Raw genomic sequence first — 18,345 nt, forward strand, 5'->3', positions numbered from 1 at the left:
AGCTTACACAGGATATGGTTTCTATCTGCAAGGAGTTTCTGCCATATTTAGGGAGACCAGAGATACAGTGGTGAACAATACAGGAGAGCATATCGTTCAGTGTTAAATGAGGTTGAGTGGGGTAATAAATACTGTTAGCAATTTGAGTGAAACCAGCCACAATCACAGTCCAAGCACCTCATGGATTAAGGGATACATACACACAGTAGTGTTACCTATAGAACTATATAAACCTCATGGATTAAGGGATACACACAGTAGTGTTACCTGTAAAACTATATAAACTTTTAACTTTATTCCAACTATAAAACTTTAAGATGCAAAACGCACCTTTATTCCAACTATAAAACTTTCAAGATACAAAACGCACCTTCCCCAAGCCCTCACCAACTCTAACCCAGGTATTTAAAATATTTCCTGTTTACCACTACACACACCAAACCAGAATTTTCTGGCGATACGTTATTTCAGGTGTAAATACGTGTAAATATTTGAGATATGTGTTACCAATCTGCTATTTACCTCTTAACTTCCATCAAAATTTTACAGTACTTACATGTCTTTAAAAATATCATCACATTATTCTGGTAAACTCCCACACATTTTTTAGTAGATTCATTGCACTTAAACATGTTTCAATTTAGCCCACAGTGTCCCCTTGAGGTTGGTGTAGCAATTTATCTTTGCTCTCATTTCTAGCTAAGAAAAGCACAGAGAGAAAATCACAGATACACAGAACCAATGTGTGGAGAAGCTCAAAGCAGATACCAGGCTTGTTGCCCCCTCCTGGTCACCTTCCTTCTCAGGCAGGAGTGAGTACATACTTGTTTACCCAAAGGCCACTGGCATTGCAAGAAATGCAAGCTAAGTCGGCCTAGAGAGTTTGGGAGCACAGGGGAGAAAAAGAAAGAAAGGGAGGAGAGGAAATCATGGGAAAAAGAACAACAGAAAGAAGCAAAAGGGGGAAGAAGAAAGTGGATTATTAAAAGCAGGTTATTCTATTATTAGGGCTTGATGTTCATAGTCACAGGTGCATAGGTCAACATCCAGTATTTGTCTTATAAATCTTCCAATTTGTCATATCGACTGTTTAAAACAGCTTCACAGCGACTGGGCTTCTCGTGTGAGGACCGCTCTACTTGCTTGCCACCCTCCCTGCTCTGTAACGGCAGGCTGGACTGCAGTCACGGTGAAGATGAGTCTGCTACATATTGTGCTGAGGTGAACAAACAATCCAAATTAAAAAGCAGTCACCAGCAACTAATATCTAAAATTCAGAATTATAATTAAAACATTATCAATGAACGAATGTTTCTATGAGAAATAATGCCGTTGTCTATACAGGCCAAATGCCCAGCAGCCTCTCACAAAACTTGATATTCAAGTGTCCCAACCAGAAGACTTGGACATACGTGGACAAGGTGTGTGACACAAGAAACGACTGTGGGGATTGTTCAGATGAATCAGGTAAAGATGAAAATATGTAATTAATGTTTTAATGGGTTCTTGGAGTTGCTACCCTTACATTTCAGCCACATAAATTAACTCATGCTTAGAAACCTTCCTAAGGATATTTTCATTCACAGTTAAGCAATTCTATCACTTCCAATAGTTTGCATATTTAAAGTAGGTGAGTTCTCTAGCTAAGAAGCAAATAAAGCCAGATTTGCAAAGATTAACAAAGATTAACCTTGACGAACAATTTTTGTCTGTTACCAAAATTGTTTGATTTCTTTGGAAATTTTAGTAAAGATCAAAAAAAAGTCTGCTGAATGCTTTGACTTTCAAAGACTTTTTGTTGTTGTTATTTAACCTTTTGCCCTTTCTCCTCCACTCTCCTCTCTGCCTTTCACAGTGTTCTCTATGGTGCTTTAACACTGTGCAGCACCCCGATCACTTTACAGTCTGGTAAACTGGATTATTCTAAAACCATGGTGGTAGATACGATTCCAATACCGCATGGCCCCAATCAACAATGTAAATGACCCATCGGAAATAAAGTACACTAAATAGATCATATCCTGCCTTTTGTCTAGTCCTCATGGAAGGTAGAAATAGAAATGCTTCCTACGAGTTGCATGTTATCTAACAATGTGTTGACAAGAAAAGACTAGAAGTATAAACAGATCTTTCTTGCTAGCTGCCAATTACCAAATACTGATTCTCTTCCTTGCTTATTGAACGTATAAACTCATACGGACCTTTCCTTGTTTATGTAGTGTGTCAGTATGTTTATTCTCAGGCTGATGGAGAGAGACAGTACTCTTCTTGGTTTTTCAGAGTACAAATTCTTTCACCCAAATATGTAGAATCTTTAATAAACATCTGCAATATTCCTCTTGGACAGTCTTCCCTATTTTAAAAATCCAAATGGCTATTTTTTTCCCAACAGTATCTTTTCCAGTTCACCTTGACATTTTAACAGTTATGGTTTTAAAAATAAATAAAATTGTCTAGTTTCACAGTGCCCAAAGTGTTCAGGCTACAGATGTGATACTGTTTTCTTTGCCGACTGTGCCTGCATTCCCAGAACTCGCTGCAAAGATGGCAGTCAAGACTGTGCTGATTGGAGTCATGAAAATTTATGTGAATAGAAGACTTTTCTAACTATTGTTTTGGAAAGGCTAAAAACTGTTATTAGTCCCCTTAAGATTTCTCTCCCAACAACATATGTATCTTAAAGGGGTGGGGTGGGGTAGGGAGAGCTACCAAAGCACAAATCCAGTGTTATGGAATAGAGAAAAAAATGATTGGTAGAATTCAGACCTGTCAGTGACCTCTGACCCATTTTTTTTTTAAACTTGTTTCCAAATTTTAGAATGTAGCTTTCTGCCCTTACAACACAGGGTTATAATGCGGATGACACAAGTGTACTCCAGGTGGGTTAGTTCAACAAATAAAGAGTATTAATCCTTAGAATCCTCAGTTCATAATCGATGTCCATCTCTTCATTAGGGTAACCCTGGTTCAGATCCAGCTGAAAGTAAGTTGGGGGCTAGTCTTAAAAGCAGTGGACAACAGCCAGCAAATTGGGACAACAGCCAAAAGATCAACCAGACTAGAATCATCTGCCCCTCCAGCCTGCCAGGACCTGAAATTCTTTCCAGTAGGTACTGAGATCAAAACAGCAGACCTGGGTTTGAATCTCGCTCTACCACTTAAGGGGTATGTTTTAAGGGTTTCCTTATCTGCATAATGTGGCTCTTTGGGGGAGATTGTTATGACAATCAGTAAGATGATATAAAATGAGTTATACAGTGCTTAATAAACACAGGAATTGTGGGCAATTTAAGAAAAATTATAAGGATATGGTAGATTATATTATTGTTTTAAAAAAAATCTGCTATCTTGCTCCGGGGGAGGATTATACTTCCCCAATCCTCATGGCCATCAGACTTGACTACGTATGTGACTTGCTCTGGCTGCCGAAATTTAATGATGTGTATCACTTCCCAGCGTAAGTCTGAAGAGCCAGCTGACTGTTTGCCATCTCTTTTCCTTGTCCTGAGACTGGAAATGTTCTGATTAGAGGCTGTCCTTGAAGTAAAGTGGAGCCTAGCCACAGGCAAACCACAAACATCAAGCCTGACGAACAAATCTCTGTAGCAACTAAAGTTTCTAGTCATTTCTAACTGTAGCATAACCCTGCCTATCTTGATACTGAAAATGTTACAGGAAAAACCTTTCTTACCAGTCTATTGCCACCAACACACACCACCAGATCCTTTAAATAATGGACCAAAGAAATATTTTTAGAGGTTGTTGGGAGAAAAAAAAGTCTCTAAGCATAGGCAAAACAGGACTAACCTTAGCCAGCAGCCTAGAAATCTATTGCACTTCTCTATTTAGTCCCTTTCCTATACAGATCTAAGGCAAATAACTATAAGGATATTCAGACAGCGGCCATCTTCACATGCTCAAGTCAGCCTCTGTCACTGCAATCTGTTGGGATGAGTTGAGAACATCTCTAATTGTGCTGCTCAAAGGAAGCATCACCAGTGGAAATGCACTAGCATCACCTGGGAGTTTATCAGATATGCAAATCCTCAGGCCCTACTCCAAGCCTTCCAAACCCCCTGCCCTCCAGGTAAGCCACTCCACTTGCCTTGGCCAGTTACATACAAGAAGTGATACTTGTATCACTTTAAGAGCCAGCAGGTGACCCACCATCTTCTCACTCTGCCAGGAAACTGAGTGTCCCAAATAGTGGTTGCTCCATCAGTCTGGGACCTGGAGTGAGTATGTAGCACAGCCCAACCTAACCCACAGTAGTCTGGAGACATGTACTTGTTTCCTAATTTTGTAAACCCACTGAGACTTTAGTCCTGCTTACTGTAGCAGTATAGCTTAACAGAACTGATATACATCCTTCGAAGAAAATAATACAATGTTAAGATGTGCAAATATTTTTTGCACAGCATCTCATTTTTGAGTTAACAGTTGACTTTTAGATATAGCTGTATAGTACCTTCAAAAGGTACTCTCTAATTAGTATGAAAACTTAAATGAATTCTTATTATTGCAAGCAGAAACTAAGGCATTATGATTGCTAATACAATTTTTTAAAAGTAACCCTACATTGAGAAAATTTTCTGGGGTAATGGAACTGTTCAGTATTCTGACTCTGGTGGCAGTCATATTACGTGTTAAAATTCTTACAACTGTATACACGCATGTCAATATTACTGTTAACTTAAAAAGTAACAAAAACAATTTTAAAGAAAAAAGTAGTCCTATTCATTTAAAGTGTTATCACTTAAGGAAGATAAGGTGACATTCCTAACACAAACACTACATTTTTTCAGGTATCTTAGAGAATACACTACACAGAATGGAGTTAAGAGATTAATAACTACTTTAACTTTTTTGATGTAACCTCGGTTATATCTACAAAATGGAGTTACTAGTCCCTACTTCATAGATTGAGAATTAAATGAGAGAAAATTAAGTGCTATAATACATAAACGGCACTCAGTGTATGTTTACAATATAGACAATATTAAGAGAAAAAAACTCCTTGCTTACCCACGAAGGAATATACTAGTCTCATAATTACACCCATCACAAACTATGGAAGCTCTGAGGCCTGCTGGAGAAAGAAGTTTTCAGACATAAGAACTTTAAACCACCTTTGATACTTATACTGTCATTTTAAATCTTTAATCAGATTCCATCCATGATTACCAGTCATATTACATGCCATGATTAGCTTTCTATAAACAATTTTGCTTTCTGTGTAGAAATCAGTATCAATGAAATAAAATATAAAACCGTATACTAAGCAAAGAACTTTATTAATCTTTGTTTCAAACTTTATTCCCAGGCTTCCTCAGCTTAATTAGCTGCAAAGAATGAATTGTATATAAGCAAAAACTGAAAAGAGCTGCAGTGTCCAGGGGCTTGGCTTAAAAATATTAGAGATCTAGATTTTATCAGATCCATAAACAAAATTTTAAAAAGCAGTCATAATATAAAATAGCAGCTCCCAGTAACTTCTTCAAGATTTATCTTCTTCAGAAGTTGACTCAATTCAGTTTGCTTCATTTTTGGAAGCCTCATCAAAATTCTCCACAAGATCTAGGAAAAGGAAAAAAAAAAAAAAAGTAAAAACTCAGAAAAAAAAGCCAAGTCTATAAAAATAATCATCAGGTCTTAAAAAGAAGATAGGGAAATGCTCTCAAAATATATCCTACAGTTAAATTAGGATATAAATTTAGACACCTGTTTTTATTTCTAATGAGACCACTACTCATTTGGCATATTTTGAAGTGTATATTTTGGCATATAATTAATACAAGGGAAAGAGGAAAATTATTAACTTGCCAATGACATAAATATAATGCTTAAAGAATATGTATATGTCCCACCCATTCCTGCCCCATTCCAAGAATTACAGTTAAGTAATATTACTTATATGGGGGACAGAATCAAAGAATACCATGACACACAATTTGATGTTTTCCTGGATTCCTGAGGATACCTGTCTATGCAATGTGGAAATATTTCTGAGTCTAGGGAGTCTACTGCCCAATATCTGTTTTACAACAAAATAAATTATCCAGTAACAGAAAAATGCCTCATGATTGCCAAAGGAGTTTTTCTGCTGATTTCAGAATGATTATATAGAAGATATTTCTACAACTTCTCCATGCCTTCTCATACATTTATGGATCTCAAAGTAGGAAACGAGGGTCATTTGTGATCTGCAAGTACCTATTATATTTAGGTTACTACACACGTATCTATTTACACAATATTTAAGGTTAGATACCTTCTTGGGATCCCAAACAGAGAAAAACCAAGCCTACAAACCTAAATCCCAGGTGACTAACACTGCATTATTTTTCTCATTCTCCCTTTGCCCCACTTTACCCTATTTCACATACCTCCCCAGCCCCTGGCCTAAGGTAATCTTTCCTATAGTACAAAGATTCTTCATTCTCCCTTGCTAAGATTCTCTAGTTTAACCACAAGTGAAAGTTCCTACCTGGAACTTCATCATCATCATCCTCTCCAGTAGCAAGTGGTGCTTTTCCATCCACAGCTGTGAAAGGAAATGTAAATGTTCAATGAACACTAACCAAAAGAACAACAGGTGAATGGTCAAGTGTTGTTACAACTTATGCTTATGGTGACATTTGGGATTTCTTTTACAGTACTAGCAATAGCATGATAGTCTGACGTCTACCAATGAGCTAGAATACTAGTACCAGCCAACACACCAAATTCCAAACCCATTCTCCTTTCAATCCCTCTCACCTACAACATGGTACAGGTAAACCCACATACCAAAAAACCTTTACTGAAGTGAAAATAAAATAATCAAAAAATTAAAAGTACCTTTGACTGGTAAGCCTCCACTTTCCTTTTATTACACAAGAAAGTGAACTACACTTGACAGCTGAGACCTCACAGTACTAGCACTGTACAATTTTCAGTGGAATCCTTCAAAAGCCTACCTCTGAAAGCCTAAGACTTTCTAGAACCTCTTAGGCCTTTCGGCATGACAAAACAAACAAACTAACAAAAAACAGCAACACACACAAATTGATTAAAGCAGATGGAGCAAACCTCAAGAAAAACATGGATGACTAAACAGCAGACCATATAATAAACTTGTCTCACTTCTACATTTCCATTTCTCAAAATTTTAATCAGAGAGCTTCAGCATAAAGTAGCTATACCCTGATATACACCTATTCAACCACACAATCTTCTGCCCCGAACAAAATCCTTATTACAGTGTAATTAAAAACACCAGAATAGCAGGAGGCCAATTCTTAAAGACTATTGGTAATACCAGCTGAATTTGTACAACTGAAGAAGTTTAATAATTTGTAATGTATTTAAATATATTTCAATTAACTGTCAGTTATTTTAAAAAAAAAAGGCGCAAATTAACATTTTCATCATTTCCAGCTAATAAAGGTACAATTTTTAGCCTCTGATCCAAAACAGAAAGCTAGTAGAAAGCAAACATTTCACTTAAGCAAGTATAATGATCAAAGCATATTATAACACACTAAAAACACCTGCTTAAAATCAGTATAAAAATTGATGTTTCTTAGAGGAAAATCAGCATTTCCAAATTTAAAAATATTCATATCCACCGTGCACCCTAAATCTTAGAAATCTACTGACAACTCAGTAACCCTGGGCAAAACTGCTACTAGGAAACTCACATTGTTTGGGCAGAGCTTCAGCCAGTCTCCTTAAACTGGTCAGACTGTCTGCGCCAAGCTGGTTTAAGATGCTGGGGAGCATTTCTGTCAGCTGCTTTGTCTCAGCATGGCCTGTAATGGTGAAAGTGTTTGCTGCCAGAGATGCCTGAACTTTAGGGTTGTTAAAGTGGATCACTGTTCCTTGGTTTGTGAACATATTCACCTAAAAAGAAAAAAAAAATTGTTAAATTAGCAACACTCACCAAAATCCCTTTAAAACCAAACACTGTATTAAGCAAAAGCTGAAGTCTGGCTAAGTAACCTAGTATGTCACCATAATGCACAAGCAAAATTCTGCCTGAAATGGAAAGTGCAATCTAATCCCTTTTACACTTAGCAATCTCCCTGATACTAGAATAGAAACATATTTTAGAGAGAGATGAAATTCTCTGTTGGCAGTAGTCAAAAAAATCATTTAACGCACAAACATTAAAGTTTTCAATCAAATCTTATTTTTGTAAAGAAATAAAATCTGACACTTACCTCTTCAATACCAGAGATATTGTTTACCCCTAACTTCTTTAAAGAGAACTGAAGTTTTTTGTCGTCTGCTGTGGCTGTTCTATGAACCACCTTCTTCTTTCTGCGAGCAGTTCCCTAAAGTGGGGAGAAAAGGAAAGAACACAGCATATGTTTATACCACAAGAGTCATTTTCAATTGGACAGTTTCTAATTCCTTTCTGACCTCTCAATCTGTGTAAGAAAATTACCATAACCACAAACTTTTATGCAGTGAGTAGGCATATTAAGGCACCGATGGAAGCCAAAAGAAGACAATGAAAGGAATTGTCTAAAAATCCTTCATAGGGCTTCCCTGGTGGCGCAGTGGTTGAGAGTCTGCCTGCCAATGCAGGGGACACGGGTTCATGCCGAGTCCGGGAAGATCTCACATGCCGTGGAGCGGCTAGGCCCCTGAGCCATGGCCGCTGAGCCTGCGCGTCCGGAGCCTGTGCTCTGCAACGGGAGAGGCCACAGCAGTGAGAGGCCCGCATACCACAAAAAATAAATAAATAAATAAATAAATAAAAATCCTTCATAACTTCTAAGCTTCTAGTTTTGTCAGATATAAAGAAATGATCTTTTCAGAGTTCTACTTTTTACGTTATCTGCTCTATACGTAAGCATGTGCCAACCTAAATTAAGCCTCATTTAGAAACTCCATATCCAGAACCATTAACCTTTTCTGTTTCGATATTAAAGAAAAATCAACATCCATTAATATTCACAGACAAGATACCATAAGACACAAATATGTCTATATATAGACTTCTACAGCATCCAATAGTAAAATCTGAAGTAAAATCTATCTTACCTAGCAGGTCCCTACACTATCTGCCCTGCCCCTCTATGCCACTCTTGACACTCCACCTTCTATCACACATGTAAACTCATCTTCAGACAAATAAACCTCTTTGCTGTTCCTTAAAAAGGCCAAACAGAGGGGCTTCCCTGGTGGCGCAGCAGTTGAGAGTCTGCCTGCTAATGCAGGGGACACGGGTTCGAGCCCTGGTCTGGGAGGATCCCACATGCCGCAGAGCAACTAGGCCCGTGAGCCACAACTACTGAGCCTGCATGTTTGGAGCCTGTGCTCCGCAACAAGAGAGGCCGCGATAGTGAGAGGCCTGCGCACCGCGATGAAGAGTGGCCCCCACTTGCCGCAACCAGAGAAAGCCCTTGCACAGAAACGAAGACCCAACACAGCAAAAATAAATATATTAATTAATAAACTCCTACCCCCAACATCTTCTTAAAAAAAAAAAAAAATGGCCAAACAGGAGCCTTCGCATATACTGCTCCCTTCTTCCCCTAACATCTGCATGGCTCCCTACCTCACTACAGATCTCCGTTCTTATGTCACCATATTGGAGTGGCCTTCCCCAACTACCCAATGAAAAATAGTAATTCCCACATTCATTTTCTATCTATCCAGGTTTATTTTTCTTCATAACACTTGTAAGAAATATATTTTATTGTCTTTCCTCACTAGAACGTAAGGTCCTCGAGGGCTTCGATTCTGTTTATTGCTACAGACCTAGTATTGAGTATGGTATCTGATTCATTGAAAGCACACGTCTTAATGAATGAACAGAATACAGGCTTCAGGAAAACTTGTCTCTTGTACATATATGCCAAATCTCCAATCTCCCTCTTCTCAAAACTCTTTAATGACACTCTCATGGACTCTCTCATACAGACTAATCCATTCATGCAGCACATAAGGCTCTTTATGGAAAGGTTATCACCCACTGACTTCACCTTCCCCCAACCTCCACACCAATTCCTATTCATCCTTTTAAAATCCTGCTAAAGCCATCATCTCTTCTGTGCCTTCCCTAAACTGCCATTAACACCCCCAAACCAAATCATTCCCATCTCTGTATTTTGAAAATGCTTCTGTTCCACTATGTATATTACACTGTGAAAAGGGGTTTTTGTTTCATTTTGTTTTTTTTTAAGATGCCTATCTCCCCTACTAGCATTAAAGTCCCCCTCTAAGGACTTTAAACTTCTTAAATTTTATACTCTCAGGATCCAGCAATAGTAAAGGCTTAAACAAATCATAGTTTAACTGAAAAAAATATCAATAGCTACAAAAAATACTGGTTACCAAACACCCCCAAAAACCTTTAATAAAGATCATCTTGAAGCGATGTAGATACCGGGTTTCCAAAGAATCCTCTCTAAAACACATTCCAAAGAACTACTATAAGATTCTAAAAACAAAACCAGCCCACATTCTACAGGTTTCATACACTTTACACTCAATTTTTACTGAAATAAAGGGCTTTCATAGCATTTACCTAAAAAGTATCTAACGCTTTCAGATTTCTCTAAGGCAACACTAACTCATCTAATTTCACATTCCACAGTAAGTAGGTTTCTTAAAACGTGAAAAAATGTTTCTGTATTACAATGACAGAAATAGTTCCTACATTAACTAAACAAAGTTTAATCCTTCATCAGCCTTAAGAATCCTAGAAAACCTTGACTTTCCTTTACCCTAGAATGATGTCACTCACAAGTTAAAGACTAATGATCAGCGTAACAACAAAAAGAAAGCACACAAGCACATTATTCAAATGACTCCTTCTGAAACCTGCACTGAAAGGAATGATAGTTAAAAATACCAATATAAGAGCACCCAAACACTGACCCACAAGGAATATGAGTTTTCCTGGCACCTGAAGGCCACACCTAGCTTATAACAATTGCTAAAAAGGACAAGAAACACCTACTGCTGTTAATGGGTAGGTGTAGATCTTGAAAACCAGCTTGGGGGCATGGGGGGAATCAGGATACTTTCACTTCTGGCAAAATCCAGTAACTAACACATATACATCTTATTACTTAAGTCTAAGTGCAAGTTTTGGCTATTTTGCAGTAGACTGTACTTGAAGGTAAACGCTTGAAGTGAGAAAAACTAATAGATAATAAACTTGAAGCATGGAAGCTTTACAAGTTTTACCAAGTAAAGACACGCTCTGTTTCAACACGCTACCACACCTTGTTAAATACTAGGAATGTGCTAACACAAGATAAAATACAACTAGGTAGACCTCTGCTAGAGTGCACATCTGACTTAAGCAAATTAGAGAACCTAAAACTTACCAAGTTCAAAAAAGAATCCCCTTGAAGGGGACCAACAGCCACCAGGAAAGATCAATTAAACAAAAACCGATCATTTAAAAACCCACCCGTCAATCACTCTCATTCCCTCAGTTTCAGTGTAATTACAAAGCAAAAATGGAATGGTATCTGCTTAGGTAATATTTCCAAATCCACAGTCATTGCTCTTAAATTTAAAAAATGTACCTATAAGAATGACATCTTCAAACATCCTAGAAAATACACAACTACCCTGGGTTGTATTTAGCGAAGAAAGGATTACAAAAGGTCTTAATTTACAGGAGGCATGAACTTCTAACTTACAACAGGCATGAACTTCCAACTATTAAGTACCACAATTATCCACAACCATAAACTAAAGTTGAAAAGATAGTTGAAACTTGGATCCAGTTAGCTTAGTTATTAAAAAAATAAATAAAATAAAAATCAAGCACTGACTGTATACAACTTAGATTATAAAGCCAATGACAAGACAAGTCAAGGGTATTAAGGGTCACGTGATGATCTAACCAAAATGACATTTTCTTTCTAATTAAATTAGGAAACACTTCTGTTCTATTTAAAATACTGTAACACTGAAAACATCTACATAAAAGCAGTTTGCAGTTTAAGTGCTCTCTTTGTCTCTTCGCTTGCATTTTTTTCTTCTAATTTACAACCTACACGTCTCACTGATACACTACACTGTACACCTAATTTAATCCCTTGCCACTCCCTTCATAACGATTTGCAAGCTCTGTGAAATGCCCTCTAGAGACAAAGTGACAAGCCAATTCTATTAAAAATACAAAGGAGAAAAAAACCTAAACCATAAAACTTCAAAAACAAAAACAAAAAAAAAACCCCAAACCCAAAACCCCCAACGCTAGTAAAACTTACTTTCCCACCAATGCGCACTTGTGCCTGCAGTTTGGCGAGTTTCTCCTGGTTCATGATAGTTTCTTTCATCTAGAAAAACAGGAAACCCTCAGCGAGGAAAGATCTAGTTCACTCTAGCATTCCACGCTCGTTATTTCCCAAGACACCAGCGGAATAAACGTCCTACACAGGCCGAGGCCTGGATCCCGAATCCACCCCGCCAAGCTCCCGAACTTCAGTTCTGAGGGAGCCCAAAGAGCACCCGCTTTCCTACCCCTCCCCCGCTCTTTAAAGGCCCAGAAAAAGGGCTCTAACCCACAGCTGGTCAGCGCCTCCCACCCCCCGGCCCCGGCCTGGCCTTGCCTCGGCCTAGCCAGGGCCTGCCCGGCCCGGCCACTTTCCGCAAGCCTCGCGGTACCTGAGGCTCCTGTCCTCGGGTTCCGCCGCGAGGTGGAGGAAGAGACGGCGTCGCCTCGCCCCCAGGGCAGCCGCCCCTGGCCCGACCTCGACCCCGAGAGTCAGCCTGAGTGGGTGCGCCTGTCCGTCGCATCGCCTTCCTCTCCTCAGCCCTGTCCCTCCCTGTCTCGCTCCTTCCGGGCACTTCCCGCCCCCGTTCCCGTCCTCCTCCCACGCCGGCGTCCAAAGCCTTTTTGTACCTTGTTGGAGCGGAAATGGGGCCGCGCGGGGGACTAGGGTTGGCGCTCAGGGGGGTCTCGGGCAGACCAGCTGAGATAAGGCGCACACACGCGGGGACGCAAGATGGCAGCTAGAGGGAAGCCGGAAGTGACGCAACGCCACTTCCTCTAAAAGTCAGGAAACGGACTTCGCCGCGAGCTCAGCGGCTGGCTGCGCACGCGCGGCCTCCGGTCGCCGCGTTTGTGACAGTCTCCCGTCCTCTCGTGGTCCAGCGCTGGCAGGGTGGAGACTGAACGAAAGACTGGGCTGGAAGCACCGCGAGTGACCCTGGGAAAGGCTGTGGAAGGGTCAGAGAGCACGGTTCTTTGCACAGTTAGGGTTGAGTAAGTCGGTCCTGTCTCAGGGCCCCTATCCCCAAGTTCTTCATCCTCAGAAGAAAGGGCCTGTTCACGTTTGCGGAAACGATCGGGGAGCCTAGAGTGTGCTCACCCCTCCATTCGCTGGGAGGTGTAGATTGTAGCGATCATCGGAATGTTTTCGAATTTCCCCTTTGGCCCGAATGAGCCTTTACCAAGACGTTTTGTAAAAAACGAAGCTAATTTAGCTTTCACAGATTAGGTGGTTTGGTTGGTTGCGGGACCATGGTTCAGAATTTCTGGGGAGCGTGTTCAGAATGCAGACCTGAGCCCCACCTCTCAGCGATTCAGTCTGACTGGAGATGGGACCAGGTAGTCTGCATTTTAGCAGGTGGCTAACCACCTTAGACCCGTGACCGTGATTACCTTATTTCTTTTGTGTCTTAGACAAAAAGTGGACTCCTTGATACCAGTTGGTATGGATTTGACAATTAGCGATTCACAGTTGAACAAACTTTACCTCTTAGCTGAGTAATTCAATCAAAGGAGAATTTGTGTCCGGTGTGTTTGGGGAGGCTAAACTGATGTGAGTTAAAATTTTCTAAACACTAGGACAAGCTTTAAGACAATCTTAAAACAACCGATATTAAAAATGGCAATTTAAATCAGAATGCTTCCTGATCAGCCTTTTTGTGTCTTAGCTATGAAAAGCGTTTGCATATTAAAAAGTGAGTCGGAAATCTAAGCTAGAGACAATACAGTTTACATAAAGCAAGAAAACTTGTCTAGGTGCAGATTTCTCCCCAATTAAGATTAATGTTTTTGTTTTTGAATATTATCTAATGTGAATTTGTTAGGATTGTGACCTCTTTAGGAAAATAACTGATGAGGACCGCTGTGTTGCTTTTTAGGATACTTGTAATAGTTGATACTTTCTCAAAAAACAATGTTGCTTCTATTATTAAATATGAGTCAAGTTTATTACAGAAAAGGGAGTTTGTACTATTAGGCTCTGGGGGTCACTGTTTTAACAATAAGGGTCAAAATGACTGTGCTGTAGGAATATTACAAAATATATAGAAATACCCCTCTTTTTGAAAGTATATCTTTGTTCAGGAACAATTTTCCCCCCTTCCTCCATGTTATACTGATGGCATTTGAAACTTCCTAGTCCTGTGAGGTTTTCTGAGTATTTGCATAAACACAGGTTTCTACTTAAGTAACCGGCCACCTGATTTTCTTCACCTGTTTTCAGGAAATGTTCCAGGTTTTAACTTTCCTTTGGTTTCACTTTACTCTTGTTCTTTTGTAATTTTTAAAACTTTCATTGTGTTGAAATCATGAGAGATTCCCTAATAGTACGAAAAGAAAATTTTGATTCTGACTCCTGGTTATTTTGTGAGTGGTCAGGAAATTCTGATTCTGCTAATATTTACATACCAGTCTTTTAAAAGAAATAACTGAAGGGATTCCTCCCCCACCCCCTGAGAAAATAGCTACTAAGTTGCCATCTTAGCTCAGTGATGGCAAAAGAGTAACTCACATTACCATTTCCTATGTGCTCCCAATGTCTATGACAAATATGGTTAGCTGGCTCCCACACTTTACTACTGAGCTTGAACAAACCTAAGAATCATTTACTCAGCACTCAACCTGGCCTTTGTCAATAGAGCGAGTAGGCAAGAAAGGGGAAATGTGCAGTCCTCCTTGGTATATGGTTTATGGTCTAATTAACGTCCATGAATTGTTTTCACCTCTCAGTTGGACTTGATTCTGCTTCAGTAAGAGCTAAAATATATATTTTATATTATGTTTATTTCTTAAGAGCCCCATTCTGACCCACACAAGAGGTATTGGAGATCACTGAGTATAAATGTTCCTGTACTTTTTTTTTCCGGTACGCGGGCCTCTTACTGTTGTGGCCTCTCCGGTTGCAGAGCACAGGCTCCGGACGCACAGGCTCAGCGGCCATGGCTCACAGGCCTAGGCGCTCCGCGGCATGTGGGATCTTCCCGGACTGGGGCACGAACTCGTGTCCCCTCGTGTTCCCTGTGCCACCAGGGAAGCCCTCCTGTGCTTTTAGTTGCTTCATTTTCTGGCCCCTTGACTGATAGCCACAATGGATTTTTTTTTTCTTTTATGTTTCTAAACCTTCTTAAACTCTTCTTCTAGCATCCCCACCTTTATAAAGTTAACATCTATACTTCATCTAGCTCTTAGTTTAAGTGTCTAAGGAAAGCTTTCTCTGACATCCCCAACACCATTAAGTTACATCCATCATACTCATTTCTTTTAAAGGAATGAGCTATTTTTTTAATCAATTTTATTTTACTATAAATTTATTTATTTTTGGCTGTGTTAGATCTTCATTGCCGCACGCGTGCTTTCTGTAGTTGCAGTGAGCGGGGGCTACTCTTAGTTGTGGTGCGCTGGCTTCTCATTGCGGTGGCTTCTCTTGTTGCGGGGCACAGTCTGTAGGCACGCAGGCTTCAGTAGTTGTGGTCCTGGGCTCTAGAGAGCAGGCTCAGTAGCTGTGGCGCACAGGCTTAGTTGCTCCACAGCATGTGGGATCTCCCTGGATCAGGGCTCAAACCCATGTCCCCTTCATTGGTAGGCAGATTCTTAACCACAGCGCCACTAGGGAAGTCCCCATCATACTCATTTTAGTTGTGGTATTTTATTAAATGGAAAAGGAGAGGTTGATAATTTTGTTGAGTTGATGGAGAATTGAGAATTGTTGAACTAGGAGTCTTCATAACAATTTTCTACTGGGTTAATATTGAGTGTTGGCTCCTTGATTGTTGAATTCTCACAGAAATCTTATGAGATAGGTACTTTCCATATTAGTGGTGAGGGAACTGAGGCTTAGAGAGTTAAAGGTGTGAAAATAGACACACTCAATCTCATCTTCCCTCCACCAAGTCTATCCATCTATATGCATCTGAACCTATAGATATTGCCTTCCCTCCTGTTACACATGAAAGAAATAGTCTCTCTACTTGTTTATTTCATTCAGGACCTTGGTTCTTCTGTTATTGTTTCCCTCCTATATCTCTTTTCCCCTTTTCAACTAGATCATTCTGCCAGTGCACTGAATATGCCTTAGTATCAGGTATCTTAAAAGAGAGCAAAACAAAAAAAATTTTGACTTCTATTCCCCTCCAGCCACTACTTAATTTTTGCACTCCTCTTTATAGCAAAATTTCTCCCCAAATTGTCTAAACCTCCATCTTGGCAAATCCAGAGACAAATTCTTAGTTCTTATTTTAGGCAGTATTTGACATACTTGGCCCTTCCACATTTTTGAAACATTTTCTTCTCTAAGTTTCCAGAATATCTCACCTCCTGGTTTCCTTTTACTTTACTGGCATCTCTTCAGTCTACTTTGCTTTATCTTCTTCCTCCAACTTCTAAATATTAGAGATGCTCACATCTTAGTCCTATGTTCTTTTCTATCTGTATTCTCCCTAAATGGTTTCATCCTATCCCATGACTGTAAATATTATCTTCATTTTGATAAGTCCCCAAATTATAATTCCAACTTTTTTTTTTTTTTTTTTTTTTGGTGGTACGCGGGCCTCTCACTGCCGTGGCCTCTCCTGCTGCGGAGCACAGGCTCCAGACGCGCAGGCTCAGCGGCCGTGGCTCACGGGCCCAGCCGCTCCGTGGCATGTGGGATCCTCCCGGACCGGGGCACGAACCCACCTCCCCTGCATCGGCAGGCGGACTCTCAACCACTGCGCCACCAGGGAAGCCCTATAATTCCAACTTTTTGAACATCAGACTGAATATTCTTTTTACATTATTACAGAAAACTTCAGGTACATAAAAATAAAAATAATATAACGAACCTCCATAGGTTCGTCACCCAAGCATCAACAATTATTAATATGTAGACTCATTATTCTTAATATGGTAGGGTGATTATTTTTCATTTTTGATGTTGACATATTTGCAGACCTTTATTCCATATATACTTTAGATTTTGTTCAATTATTTAAAATTTTTAAATTGGGATTGATTGTGTAGATTAATTTGGGAAGCTTATTTATCTTTACTCATTATTGTATGAGTCTGCATTCAGTTGCTGGAAATAGATCTGGCTATTTTAAATATATAGGGATTTAATATGGGGAATTGGTGTTTAGAAACTTGTTTAAAGGGCTGGAGGAGTGGGCTGTCAGAAATGAGTCCCAGGATAATACTGCCAAACTGGGCAGTTAAGGGAGCTACTACCACTGTCTCCACCCATCAGGATGATGGAGAATCAAGACCCCACAACTGGAGTTATTGATGTTAAGAACACACTACGGTAGCTACAATTCAAGAATAAACAAGTACTCAAAGCAAATGACTGCTTTAGAAAGCTGTTGCAAAAAAAAAAAGAAAGTTGTTGCAGAAAATAGTAAATATTATCTTCATCTCCATGATGCCTACCAACCAAAAAACAAAGTAGCAGGAAGAAGGCTTTTGCCTTACTTCTACCTTCCAAATTTTACTTAAATGTACCTATCTAATTGGCAGAAATCATTTACCTCTAGAACCCTAACTGCATGTCTGGAAATGTATTGATAGTATTTAACTTTTTAAGATTTATAGGATAAGGAAGCAAGCTTGAAAGAAGTTTGAATGAATGCTGAATCTTCACATTCATGAATGTAGTGCAAAATATTTTTCAACTGTTTTACATATTTCAATAGAGAAAACTTTCTGAAGATCTTGTACATTCTTTGTTAGCTGGATTCCCAGATATATTATACTTTTTTTTTTAATCTCTCCTATTTCAGATATTGCAAATATCTTCTCCTGGTCTGTTAAATTTGTCTGTAGTACCCTGGTTGAACTAAATCATTAATTTTTGACCCCAAGGTGATCAGCCATCAAGTTACAGAAAACATGAGCAACAGAAAAAACATGTTAAATTATTCTACAGAAGGCAGTCAACAAAATTCAGGTTACAGGAAATGACAGCACAATTAATCTGGTATCAACAAATAAATTTTAAGGGAGAAAAAAGGAGAAAGGGGCTTCTTTAGTTAAAAAGAGGCCTAAGAGACATAGCCAAAAAAAAAGAAAAACCAGGCAGAGCTAGAGCGTTTAGGGATGCACACGCTTAGGTGATGAAAAGGAGATTGTCAGAAACATCA

At 39.4% G+C, this 18,345-nt stretch overlaps 1 protein-coding gene and 1 long non-coding RNA gene across 8 annotated transcripts; one reads left to right on the top strand and one right to left on the bottom strand.

Annotated features, from left to right (window-relative positions):
• Positions 1-263: 263 nt before the first annotated feature.
• On the bottom strand, positions 264-12,993 carry BTF3 (basic transcription factor 3). 7 transcript variants are annotated; one of them, XM_033429999.2, is made up of 7 exons: positions 12,863-12,993; positions 12,228-12,296; positions 8,205-8,318; positions 7,683-7,884; positions 6,488-6,544; positions 5,026-5,089; positions 264-1,216 (listed from the first exon to the last, which is right to left on the bottom strand). In XM_033429999.2, the coding sequence occupies exons 2-7, from the start codon at positions 12,294-12,296 to the stop codon at positions 1,102-1,104; spliced, it is 621 nt and encodes a 206-aa protein (XP_033285890.1). In that variant the 5' UTR covers positions 12,863-12,993; the 3' UTR covers positions 264-1,101. The 7 variants fall into 7 exon arrangements, with proteins under 7 accessions (XP_033285890.1, XP_049563667.1, XP_033285888.1 ...); XM_049707710.1 differs by having other exon boundaries at positions 5,026-5,086; positions 12,625-12,981; XM_033429997.2 differs by having other exon boundaries at positions 12,625-12,981.
• A 62-nt stretch (positions 12,994-13,055) lies between these two features.
• Positions 13,056-13,869, top strand: LOC125963922 (uncharacterized). Its single transcript, XR_007476370.1, has 2 exons — positions 13,056-13,225; positions 13,646-13,869. It is a non-coding gene; the product is annotated as an uncharacterized LOC125963922 (long non-coding RNA).
• Positions 13,870-18,345: the final 4,476 nt, after the last annotated feature.

The sequence above is a fragment of the Orcinus orca genome, chromosome 3 (assembly GCF_937001465.1).
Source record: "Orcinus orca chromosome 3, mOrcOrc1.1, whole genome shotgun sequence".
Classification (NCBI taxonomy): domain Eukaryota; kingdom Metazoa; phylum Chordata; class Mammalia; order Artiodactyla; family Delphinidae; genus Orcinus; species Orcinus orca.

Coding starts and splice junctions, on each gene's coding strand:
- BTF3 (XM_033429997.2), bottom strand. CDS start 12,756: ATGCGACGGACAGGCGCACCCACTCAGGCTGACTCTCGGGGTCGAGGT. Junction 6,545..7,682: donor TGAAGCTCTGCCCAAACAAT/GTGAGTTTCCTA, acceptor TTCCTTTCACAG/CTGTGGATGGAAAAGCACCA. Junction 1,217..5,025: donor ACTAGTATATTCCTTCGTGG/GTAAGCAAGGAG, acceptor TGTTCACCTCAG/CACAATATGTAGCAGACTCA.